Raw genomic sequence first — 12,804 nt, 5'->3', positions numbered from 1 at the left:
ATAACATCTCTTTCAATATCAATTAATACAATCATACTACAATAAAAATATCATCTACCAATAAATCTCGTTCCATCGTTATCGCTATTAAAAGAGTTAAGAGATGCACAAATCCCAATGATCTACTTCTCTCTTTCCCCCTCTCCTTCCTTCCTTATTCCATCAAGATCCAAGCGTCAGAGAATTCCATTAATTCGTCACTCGGCAACCCGTACAACTGTCAATCCCGGCCAAGATCGAAATTCATTTCCGATGATCCCGCGGATATATCCCGGGTTAAACCGCGGAAGCCCAAAAGCGCTTAGCTTTCAGCCCTATACCCATTCGATCCACCATGTTCGACGCATCGAATTCCCCGGTTGGGACTTGGAAATCGGTTTATCGTGAATGCTTCCATTCCGTATCCACGCAACGTTTTACGCGACTCCTGAGTATTTACCCCAGATTATTACGCTTTGTCACAGACGATCCAACGGATGAACAGCTTAGAGGAAAAGAACCGACTCGAGCGGGATCGTATTTCACTTAACCGCTTTTGTTTACGTTCTGCTGCGTGTATACGCTCTGTTTTGGTCTCGTGGTGCGCGTGACTTTTGAACAGAAGATCGTTATTAACACTGTTATTGTAAACATATGGCGACCAAAGTATCGTAACGATTGTAAAATTATTAAAAAATGATAAAACGTATAATTAGAGTAGAGATAACATTACGATATTTGTACAAGATGTGTGGAAGATATATATTATTGTCACTAATGAATATAGATCATTATTGCGAAAAGTAACTACGAATATTTAGTTTTTAACTTCTTCGATAGGAAGAATAAAAATTTTGTGGCTATTTTCTTTTCATTGCCAAAGATTTTTTTGCCTTTTATTCGTTTCTTTTCGTTTAAAAAATATCGTATCTTTTTGCGATGTGTATCTTTGCTATAAAATCACTCGGTTCATCGTTCTCGCTTTTGTTTTACGTTGAATCTCGTTTCGGTTGACCGAATGGCTCGGAAATAAATCGCCGCCTCGTGATTTACGAAGTTTCTTGTACTTTCTCTATATCGCGTGTCTCGATGCACGTACCAACGATTCCAAGAGATTGTTCCTTGACTGGGATTAAAGTAGAGTACGAGAAGAGTAGAGCACGTTTTTTTGCTAGGTGGATAACTCGATGCGTGAAGCGGATCCCGAGTTATACGATCTTTATTTACGAGAAATCGAGATTGAAACGATGATGAAGATGTCGAGGAACGATCGTTGGAGATCTAGTTTAGATAGATGCTTTTTTTTTTAATTTATATCTCGATTTCTTTGATTTTCGTATATTCCATCAACTACTTGCCTGGTCTAAATTTTTTATGAAATTTTCCAATATTCCATTCCATCTCTCCTTAATATCACAACGTATTACTTTCTCTTCGAGAACAAGAAGCTCAGTGCAATTTTTTCAATAAAAAGAAACATGCAACTTTTTTGTCTAATAACAAAATTAAATATAACATTATTACATTAAAAAATCAATATATGATGGAAGAAAATCTATCTGACTTTCTTTTATTCCTTATTCATTCGAACAAATTTCACAAAAACAAAATCAGGAGAGCCATATTTAATCAAAAATCTTCTACATGAAAAAGTAAAAAATATATAAAAGAAGAATGGATACCTATATCATACTCTCGAGTGAACAAACACACAAACAGATGACAAAAAAAAGTAAACCAAAACCAAGAAACCAAGAAATCTGGATTGGGATTTGGATCGTTCCACAACCCATCGACACTCGACGAGATACTCTCTCATTGACCGGCATTTCCGCTCCCACGAGCATCGAAATCTTTGATCGCGCTTTTTCGTTTCCAGTTTTCCATCGCCGCGCACACATTTTTCTTTCCTTATCGGTGGGAGGTGGAGGAGGAAAATAGGGGAAATTTCTCCTAGCAATTTCTCGACCGACGATCAACCAACCCTTCTCCCCCCCCCGAGATGGAGAAGTTCTTCGCCAAGGCACGGAAAGACCGATGAATACGAATCAGCGGGGCGGCCGACTTTTTAATTACAAGCCGTCTTCTACCGATGTAAGCAATTTTCCGCGCCGCCTCCCATCGATCTTTGCGACGGCTGGCGGGGAGAGGAGGGGGAGGGGGGGCATAAATGACCGCTTACGAAACTTCTCGGGCAAAGTAAGAAGAGTAAGCACACACAGGGATGAATGGACGGTGTGTAATTCCGATTGCGGAGAGAGTTTTTCGTTCCGCGCACGCCTGTTTTGTAATCAGGCGATGAGAGATCCCCGCGTGGAGGAAATTGGGATGGGAGAGAAAAGGGCGAAACGATTCGCTGATTTTTCATTTTTTGGCGGGACTTGTTTTTTTTTAATTTCTATTTCTCTTTTCTATCATATTTTGCGAATATTTTGTTGTTTCTTTTTTGGAATTTACGCAAATCTGTTCACGTATTTCAATAATTAACGCGATGAACGCGTTTATATTAATTTTATACAGTATGGAAAATATAAAAGGAAATGTGAATAAATTGTTTAATTATTTTTTGTAATGTACATATACGTATAACGGCGGATGTTGTTAAGGTAATTTATATTTTAAATCGAACGAAAAATTGATGATTTTGTAGAAGAATTAGATTCGAATTAAGTTTCATTTTTTATCTGTGTTAAACACAATTTTTTTTCCATGATCCTATGTAACGATGTTCATAATTACCAATTATGAAATATTACATGATAATTGGAAAATTAATTGGATGTACGATCGCGATCAGAATACCTTCGATGTTGTCATTTATAATTAACGATTGGAATGGGAATAATTAACCGTCAAACAGTTACATAATTACGTAATAAAAATCGATACGCTCAAATCTATCTCCTCTCTATATTTAATATCTTTTAGAAAAATATACTAATCATATGTATATTTACAATTTATAATCTCAATTTTAACTTGCAATCTTTATCAAAATGTTGAAAGTTCATTTGATATATGGAACGATTATTAATATAACTGGATCATAACAAAGTTCTCCTCGACCAATAATATTTTTATTTTATTACATTCAATATAAAATTTACTATTAAGAAAGAAAGTCTAGAATAGGACACAAAATCTACAATTGGACATTCCATTTATACGATTATAATTAGAAATATACATTGTATCTAGAATACAAAATAAATAAAAAAGATTAATTCATTGAGTATCACTTATCAAGCTTGTAAAATTGTTTCTAGATTAATAATATTCGATATATTATTGCGTATTTTATATAGAAAGTGTTTAGTAAATTTCTCATGGATTCTTCCCCAACAGGTTCATATAAATTCAAACTTCCTATTCCTCCCCTCCTTCCTTTTAATTAAACATCATAAATATGATAACCACAGATGGAATAAACTAAATTCGGACACGGCGAATTATCAACTGCTGAACGCGCCGTTATTAACGCTTAAGGTAACCGAGAAGAACCCTTCCAATAACATCCCAATAAACAAGATTTATTCGGCTGGACTCGATATTTCCATATCTCTTAACGGTGAATTAGAAGATTCGACTTAACGAAGACCGACAATAACCGTCTTCGGGCCACTTGTAGCCCGAGTTCCAAATTAAAAGTCCAATTTCACCCCTACCATCGACTCTCATTTGAAAGTCTGATTTAATCGGCCCGCCAAGATTATTCACCAAGGGTCGGATCGAATTTGTATCGCAAATTGTCCCGCATTAAAATTGATTCTCGCTCGTCTCTCGCCGTACGCGTGCCTATTTACGCGCAATATCCTCTCTCTCTCTCTCTCTTTCTCTCTCCCCTCCAATTCCCCTCTCTCCTCCGCGCCTCTAATATAACCGTGTCGCGATAATCGGATTTCTTTCCATCTCTCTTTCTCGATAACGAGTTCCTGATTTTTCATCGTTTCGTAATTTCGCGGGCTGACGCGAGACTTCCGCCAGGGGCGGATGAATAAATGAATGTGACGGGAGATTCGATCCTGAATTTGTATATTTTATTAACGCGAGTGAAACAATGACGGAAACGATGATTCCTCCGCTTCTGGTTCTGTTTCGCACGGGTTTTATTAATTATCGACGAAATTGATCGGAGAGGAGAGAGAAAGTGGGTTTATATTTTTGGAACGATTAATATCGAGGGTTTAAATTTATGTTGTTTTTAAATTTATATAAAATTTTCTTTTCTTTGATTTTAAGAAAATTTTATTATATCTAGTGAATATGTATGCGTTAATGAGATGTGCAAACGATTTCTCCATTTAATAATATAATTTAATAATTCCACTTTCGCTTTCTGCAGAGATAATTGTTTTTGAGAGGTAAATAATTTTATATGCGTGTGTAAATTTATTTCTATTTATATTTTAAATTTAAATACTTTTCTCTTTTCGATTTTGAAAGAAAATTCTATCCATGTTGTAATAATAATTGCACGAATTGTAAATAGTTTTGAATGAATTAATAGTTCAAAGAAGAAGGAATCTATGTTAACACAGAATTGCAGATAGGAATTTTATTAGATTGAAAATGATAATAAAGACAGTTCAATGTGGCCTGATGTCAATTCATTCATTCAACTAATTCCTATCTTCTTAATTTATCCTAAAAAATTGTTAAAAGTTCTGTCAATCTCTGTGTTATTAACTAGACTGAGGGCAAAACTATCACCTATTATGCTTAGATCTATGATTGAAAGATTTATTAGGATTTCTTTTTCTTTAAAATAGAAATTATTTATCTTTAATCTATATCATCTTTTTTATTTTGTCAACACTGCAGAGTTATTTATTCTATACACTTATCTCTACTGAAAATATGCTTAACCTTCAATTCAATTCATCATTGATCCAAATAACACATTATTTTTCAATTCTAAATGTTCAATTCCAACATCTCCCATCCTTCGATTACCACTGACAATGCTCTCCGCACCTTAAACGAAATCCACTTTCTCAATTGGAATTTAAGGAAGCCTGTACTCCTATTCGAAAACTTATTTTCGAATCGTCGCCATTAAAAACCTTGTTCATGGAGGGTGGCCAAATTGATCTCGTTACAATCGGAGACCGTGTAGCCAATCTATTTCGATTCCACGGCTCCGAGATATTGGCTCTCTTTCTCTCTCTCCTCCCAGTGACCATGTGGAACTTACCCGTGGTGGAATTGATGAGAAAATAACCCTCCGGATTGCCGCTCGTGATGGAGAAGGTGAATCGTTGAGGCGAGACGTCGCGATCGAACGCCCGTATCTGAAGAACGCTCACGCCTGCCGGTGAGTTCTCGAGGACCGATGGATAATAGACCGGAACCTCGGTCAATGGTGTGTTGTCGTTCTTGTCGAGCACCTCCACGTACACCTGCACGAAAACCGGCTGCCGATTATTTACGAGACGTGGATATCGTATCCGCGATTGCTTCTTTGCCAAATAATGCAAAAAAATTTGGCGTTTGGCCGTGCAATTTGCTCGTTTATAGGATCTTTTGTATAGGGAGATTCTCTGGTAAGTGGAATCGAAACCAGTGCTGCCATCTAACTATAGCGGTGGTATAGATGGATAACCTAGTTTTTATTATTTGCTTTTGTAACATTTATGATTTGTCGACAAAGAAATTTTATTCTGTCATCGATTGATCGATAAAGATAATTGTATTTGTGAGATTTGTAAATATGAATGTATCATTGTAATCATTCAACAAGATGGCAGTACTGTTTTTGAATTCACTGGCAAGAGAGATATTTAATGTACAATGTAGTACTTTGAAATTTGAGCATATATTTAGAGAAAAAATTTTTAATTTCTTAGGAACTTGCTTTTCGATAAATTTTCATGAAATTATTTTGAGTCTATTTGTTTTCTGATATGAAATTTTATTACGACGTAGATTTTTATTGAGAATGTATGTACAAGTTAACAAGCGAATAAAAATAAATTTTACTTAACGAAAAAGTCATAAATATTGAAATTGATTTTAACGTGAAATCAAGCGGAAAGAGCAGGAATATTTGAAGCTTAAATTATAGTAATTAGTACATATCACATCCTGTGTATTTAATTTTCTAGAATTGCTACAAGCAATTGGAAGTGAATATCATTGAATATATTTTTGTATAGTTTGTTAATAATCCCATTTCATATAATGCATCATTAATAACGTATCATTAGTAAATTCTCATTTCCTTATCTCGATAACTTTCTACATGATCATTGATAGAATAAAAAAATGCAATATCGATTATAGAATTTTAATGTACACGATGAAATTTTAACGTTCATGCTTAAATTATTCAGTGAAACTTTCATCGGTCCATGTAATTATAAGAGTGTTATAAATTAATCGTTTCTTTTCCTGATTAATGGAAAGCCTTTTCCCAATACTGTTAGGTATATTGGCAACATAGTGGCAAGAGATAAGTGATACAAAAAAATTTTCCTAGGACTAACATAGTGGTAGGATAGAGAAAATTGGTTTCTCAATTCACCATCGGTTCCGTTAAGAGCTTATATAAATAGGAAGTGCAAAATAAGTGGTTGATATTTTTCCAATATAATGACAAAACTTTGACAGGAGTGTTTATGACCCAATATACACTATATCATACAGCAGTAATTTTCTAACGAAGTGCGGTTCTCCTACTGCATCGTGAAATTTTAAAACGACTATCAAAGGATAAATAACAAACTTGTGAAATTTATTAAATTACATTAAATGATTATATTAAAACTTATATGAATAATTTTTTAATAATAATAGATTTGATATTTATTATAATTAGTGAAAGTAATATTCTGTTCAATATTTCTGTTCAAAGTTCTACTGTACATCTGATATAATATTTTAAAGATATAAAAAATTTGAATAAATATTATTATTTCCTTTGAACGTTGCTGAATTTCTGTTATAAAAAAATATATTTATTAATATAGTAATAATTAATTTTATACATCTATTTATTTTAACAGCATCAATTTTCTGTTATTTTATTCTTAATAATATAGAAAGCTACTTTTTTCACTCTATTTTTTCTCATGTAACATTAAATTGCTCCTTTAATTGCATTCTATTGAACAAGAAATTAACAAGTCCAACTAAACTCATAAACATTGCAAACGTACACAATGACAATAACATCTGAAAAACCATTTTCAGTTATTTACTTTTATATAAGAGTTTCCTAAAAATGCTAACTTTTATTAACATAACACAGATCATTTGTTTGTATTTTTATTGCTCGCAATATCTTAACAAAACTTACGAAACGCGTAATATTTTTCTGAATAATATAATACATTATATATGTAATTTATCTTCTTGATACAAACCTGTAAACTGGAACTCAAAGGAACTACACCGTGATCCTGCGCGTATACCGTTAACCAGTATCCTCTCTTCGATTCCACGTCGAGCACGGCCTTTGTCTTGATGTTACCTGAAATAAGAAAATATTTTCATTAGAATAAAAGATAATAAACATATTAAAAAAGTAAAGAAAAGCAAATGGCACAAATCTTAAGATAGAATTGATTACAATTATATTTGGATTATAGAAATTAATTTCGAATTTTACAAAAGATTTTGCAATTTAAATAAAATTTCCTTTAAATAAATACTTTAATAAATCGAATAGAAAAACGAATTATATATCTAATTTCACTTAGAATAGAATAGAAAACTATCATTTCGATCAAAATATAAAAAAATATTCGAATCGATTTAGATTCTCAGTTCTAGCTTAACCTAACCTAATTCACTGTTACATTTTATCTCTTTTATCTCGAAAAAAGCTGAAAAATCAATTTGATCTTTCATCACCAATCAAAATAAAACTAAACTACCTCCAATCACGGGCAAACGTGGTTTCCATACCAAAATATTTAAAAATCGCCACGTTATCGCGAAACATTTTCACCTTTTCGATATTTCCGTGGGACACGAGGTGAATAGAAACATGTTCAACGACAGTAATAAGAAGGGAAAAGGAAAAAAAGGAGGCGAAAGAAGAGCGAATAAGAAAAATACAGGTTACGAAAGATAAGGAAGGATTCAGTATTACCTTGCAAGATAGTCAGGCAACAAGGAGCCAATATGAAATGACGTGCACGTACATGGCGGCTTGCCAGCGACTAGCACCCGCGCGGCTAGAGCAAAAATTGGACCGCATTCCTTGTGTTAACACATCCTGCACACGGTGTTCCGCGATGTTCTTCGATCGTTTTTGTGAGATTCCATTGCCTTACGGGTTTTTACACCGTCCAATGAACGCTCGTTTGGTTTATTACGGTATTAACGTAAAAGATAACATATCCGATACTTGGCGAGCAACGATCAGGAACGAATAAGCGCGAAGGTGGCCGAAAGATGGCGAAGAGAGAGACGGTAGAGAAGGGGATTTCGATTAATTAGCAATCCAAGATGTTGCATTACGAGAGCAGATGTAGATGGTAATCAAGATTATCCCTGATTTGTTCTGCCGGTAAATTGTGCCTTCGGATTTTGCGACCAGCATCTTCATTAATCCTGATCTTTCGAATGTTTCGATTCAATCTTATTTGTTACGCGTACTGTGCACGTAATATGAGTGTATCGATATCGAACTCGTAATTTTGCGATATCGATTAATTATCGTAGGCGAATTCAGTTCAGTGGGATGTGCACGTTGTTCGTGTTCGCGTTTCATGTAGAATTGTGATTTTATGTTAAATTTTCTTGTGCAGAAGATAGAAAATAGAAAATAGAAAAAGAACGAGTGATTTGAGGTAATGATATTTAATTTATTCTATTATGTGGTCTAGGAAATATTTAAAAAAGAAAAAATTTCAATAGTCGAGAATAGAACTATTTGCACACAACGTATTCTACAATATTCAAAGCATTGTCATAATATTTCGAACAGCGATTGATTCAAAACTTTTTCTTTATCAAAATTAAAGATTATCGTGAACGAAATTTATTATAGCTAAAAATTTTCAAAAATTCATCATATCAAATTTCAAGAATTTAAATTGCGATTAATCGTGTACAAAGAATATACCCTGCACGATCGCGTAACCAAGGAACACGCATTATATGTTTTCGTTGCTCGTTCAATCGTGACAAGTTCAGAATGTAGACACATGCTGTACGTTTAATGGCGACCGATGGAAAAGGAAAGAATAAATTAAATTCGCTATCCGTGAACGTAATTTGTACAAGGAGGAAGAGTGGTAAATACCAAGCTAAGCAATATTCGCTTTTCATGCCTTAGTTTTTCATTTAAATAACATTACAAATTTAATTTTTTTCGGGATTGGGAGGGAGGAAAGGAGGAACGTTGCCTTCTGTTGCAAGAAAAGCAACAGAAATAGAGAGTAAATGAATAAGACAGAGAAGGTAGCTAACGGAAAAAGTTGAAAGCGAAATGATTTCGTTTCGATTGTACATTCGAGGATATAATGGATTACAATTATAATTATTTGGATGAGAAAATTTAATTTTGGACAATACGCTAGTTTTCTTAATCGTCGATTTGATAATATTAATCTTTAATTGATGTGATGGATTTTTGAAAAGAAGAATAGAATTTATATATCTAATACTAAATATAATTTAATATATCTAAAGAAAATTCGGAAAAAGGAAAATTCGTCGAGAAAAATATATAACAGTGATCTGATCAACAATTGAGTCAAATAACTTTGAAATTTCAAAAAATATTTCGAAAAATCTTCAAAATTTACCAAGTTTCCCATTTCTATCTGTATCTGAATATATTTCACAAAACTTTCGACATGCTTTAAGAAAATTGGAAGGAAAGATAAAGTCAGAAAGATTTTTTTATAGAATACAATTTTCTTACGTAGAATATCTCGAAGCAAAGTCAGAATCTCAATTCCCATTTCCAAATCTTCCAAATCCAAGAGAGATTTAGCTTTTGCGAGGACGGATTCTTCTCCCTATTTTCGCTCGACTCTCCTCGACTATTGGATTAAATAATAAAGCAAATTATCGAGTTATTCGAGATCTGATCCGGTTGTCGGTCACAATCATTAGAATCATCATTCCACGGATCGAAATAGGTCGGGCAACTTGGAAATTACGTGCACTCGTCTCGATTCGAGTTTGAAACTCGATCTAACATTGATTATTCGAAAGTTGCGAATTTGCGGCGGTTGGTACGCGTCGATTTATTCGCTGGATGCCGCGGAATGCATCGGGACGAAGTTGACATTTGCAATTACAGGAACGTCGATAGGGTTGTTGCAAAATTAATTTACGGGTTAAAACGCGGGCCAACCTCCACTACCATTCGCGATTATTATGCACGATAAAACACGCGATAAACTAGATTTTCCATAATTCAATTCGAGATTTACTCTTTATTTACCACTTTAAGCGAGCGTAGTAATCTCGTTTTATTCGTGGACGGATATTTTAGTATTTTAATATTTATATATACTATTAAAATGCGAGAATTTTTTTACTATCCAAACTTGAAATATTGTGTTGCATTAATGCGAAATAGATATCGTATGTGCGTGTAATCACATCAAATGCGAAACATGGATATCCTATTAGAAATCCTAATGGATTTATAGAAGTTGGTAACTGAATTAATTAACGTAGAAAGTAAAACGATCAACTATGTAAAATTTTAACGGTATACGTGTGATTGGTATTTAATTTTATGGATATCAAATTTTTTTTTCACATTTCTCTAAATAATTAATCATTGCGAATTTTTATACAAAATAAAATTCGTATGAACACGACTAAAGAAATTAAGATTAAATAAAAATTTGCCTCATTCTTCTCATGTGTCATATACTTCATCGTACTTTATTTCGCGTTCTTTTTTTTTTGCAATAAACTTTTGTATATTCCAATTTTGCATAAATCCATAAATATTCTCAGTCATAGTTTACGTTTATTTGAAATTCATCTACCTGTTATCACGAATCGTTAGGTCGGAATTATTAAGCTGGCTTACAGATAATCGTTGTCAATATGAACGAGGAAAAAAGGATTTGTGGCCGATTTGTGAGGAGTTTAATCGATTGAAGCACTCGGCCGGCAAATGACAGATAGGAGAGTTTGAATCTCGACCAGCAATTCGATTTGCCAGCAATAAACAATAAATCACTTCGATCAGACGAATTAACCTCTTCGAGTTCCCAACCGTTTCACATCATTGTCCATTTAGAAAGCTAATGGCGATTGAAATCGTAACCAATTAATATAACTATGCCAATCACCGGCGTATTATACAGAGTATTATGTCAAATACCACGTTTCAAAGATGAATGCGCTAGATACGATTTTGCAGTTCCCATAATCTGATCCTGACATCGGAGGATATTTATGTTCCGATTCTACTATGATTAATATTCTAATATAGTATTGGGCGTGTTGTGGAATGCGAATCATGAATGTTTTGATTGAATGGGCGAATGTGATGAGATATACACGACGTTGCTTCTAAGAATATCCGTAGTAACTTTATGCAAAGGAAAATTCAATGGAATGGAAATAAATATTCATTGCATTCTACACTTACGAATTAATATTCATTCGAACTTTCTATATTTTTCTTATTACTCACTGTTAATGACATCATCAGGCAATTATTACTTAATGAATACAAATGTATACCGTCAATATCCAGTATTGTAGACTTCAAACGTTTTTTCTTTTAATAATTAAAAATTTGAAATATTAAAATTTAAATATTAAAGTAATATTAAAATCTTTTAAATTTCTTTTTTTCTTTCAAGATTTTTTTTTGAAAAATCACCAATCTATACTGACTCTAAGAAGGAGGTAGAAAAAGAAATCTTTAAAATTTTTATCGCTAAATAGTTTTTATTCGTTTCCTTGCAAGAAATTCAACTGGAATTGAATGAGAAAAATTTTAATTTCCATTCCAAGAGAAGATATTCGCGACATTCTCATCCGTTCAGCACTCTTCTTTCCATCGTTAAAACTTACGGAGACGATTTTACGCGACGGACAACAGGAAACAATTACCATTATCAATAATTGTATCATCCATATTCAGCCATAGTCGTCGCGAAACACGCGTGTAGTTTTACGACCATTAAATTTACCGGTTATAAAACGACTTGTTGGAATAACAGTGAAGTATTTTTGGATCAAATCTCGATTTTATCCAACAGTCAATCGATATTCGTGTATACAGACTGTTTCCTTTGAAACGCAACTATCGAAAAATATCACAGTATTGTTTTTTAATGAAAAAATTTCTTTGTCATACTTATTATAGTTATTTTATTTTCGTTGTTTAAATTTTTATAGACGTGTGAAAGTATTAGTAAATGATATCAAATCTAATATATCTAATTGATTTATATAAATGTTATACAAATTTTTTTTAAATAACTTAATACCTTTTTTATAACATAATATATAAATATATATAATTGAAATAAGATAAAGATTAAAAATTCTATGATTCAATTTAAAGAAATCTTCAGTCACGCCATTTATTTTATTTATTTATTCAATTTTTATACAATTATTTTTTTTTTTATAATTTCACTTATTGTCGAGCAACAGTTTATAAAAACGTTAGAAATATTTTATAAAAATATTTTTTATATTTCCTTCATTCTCTTAAAAGATATTCCATCATTGTTCGGAGAAAGCATTTACATATACAAATATTATTACAATATCATAGCATTATTATTGTATACAACACATTTTATGGAAATATCTTTTTTTTTATATCTCAATCTCTCGAAAGATATTTTACTGCTATCAAGAGAAAGCATTACATGCGTACGC

The 12,804-nt window shown here is 32.8% G+C and overlaps 1 protein-coding gene and 1 long non-coding RNA gene across 4 annotated transcripts in view; one reads left to right on the top strand and one right to left on the bottom strand.

Annotated features, from left to right (window-relative positions):
- LOC107994067 (fat-like cadherin-related tumor suppressor homolog) overlaps positions 1–12,804 on the bottom strand; it is a 466,334-nt gene that overhangs the window by 57,101 nt on the left and 396,429 nt on the right. For both annotated transcript variants that reach the window (XM_062076345.1, XM_062076347.1), the window contains 2 exons: positions 7,344–7,450; positions 5,174–5,378 (listed from right to left, as the gene is read on the bottom strand). In XM_062076345.1, coding sequence (XP_061932329.1) covers positions 5,174–5,378; positions 7,344–7,450 — 312 coding nt within the window. The remainder of the gene's footprint in view (positions 1–5,173; positions 5,379–7,343; positions 7,451–12,804) is intronic.
- LOC133666267 (uncharacterized) overlaps positions 8,272–12,804 on the top strand; it is a 124,272-nt gene continuing 119,739 nt past the window's right edge. For both annotated transcript variants that reach the window (XR_009830202.1, XR_009830201.1), the window contains exon 1: positions 8,272–8,777. This is a non-coding gene — a long non-coding RNA (uncharacterized LOC133666267). The remainder of the gene's footprint in view (positions 8,778–12,804) is intronic.

Source organism: Apis cerana, linkage group LG6, assembly GCF_029169275.1.
Source record: "Apis cerana isolate GH-2021 linkage group LG6, AcerK_1.0, whole genome shotgun sequence".
In the NCBI taxonomy this organism is placed as follows: Eukaryota; Metazoa; Arthropoda; class Insecta; order Hymenoptera; family Apidae; genus Apis; species Apis cerana.
Note: the sequence above shows the minus strand (reverse complement) of the source record. Positions and strands in the feature narration are given on the sequence as shown.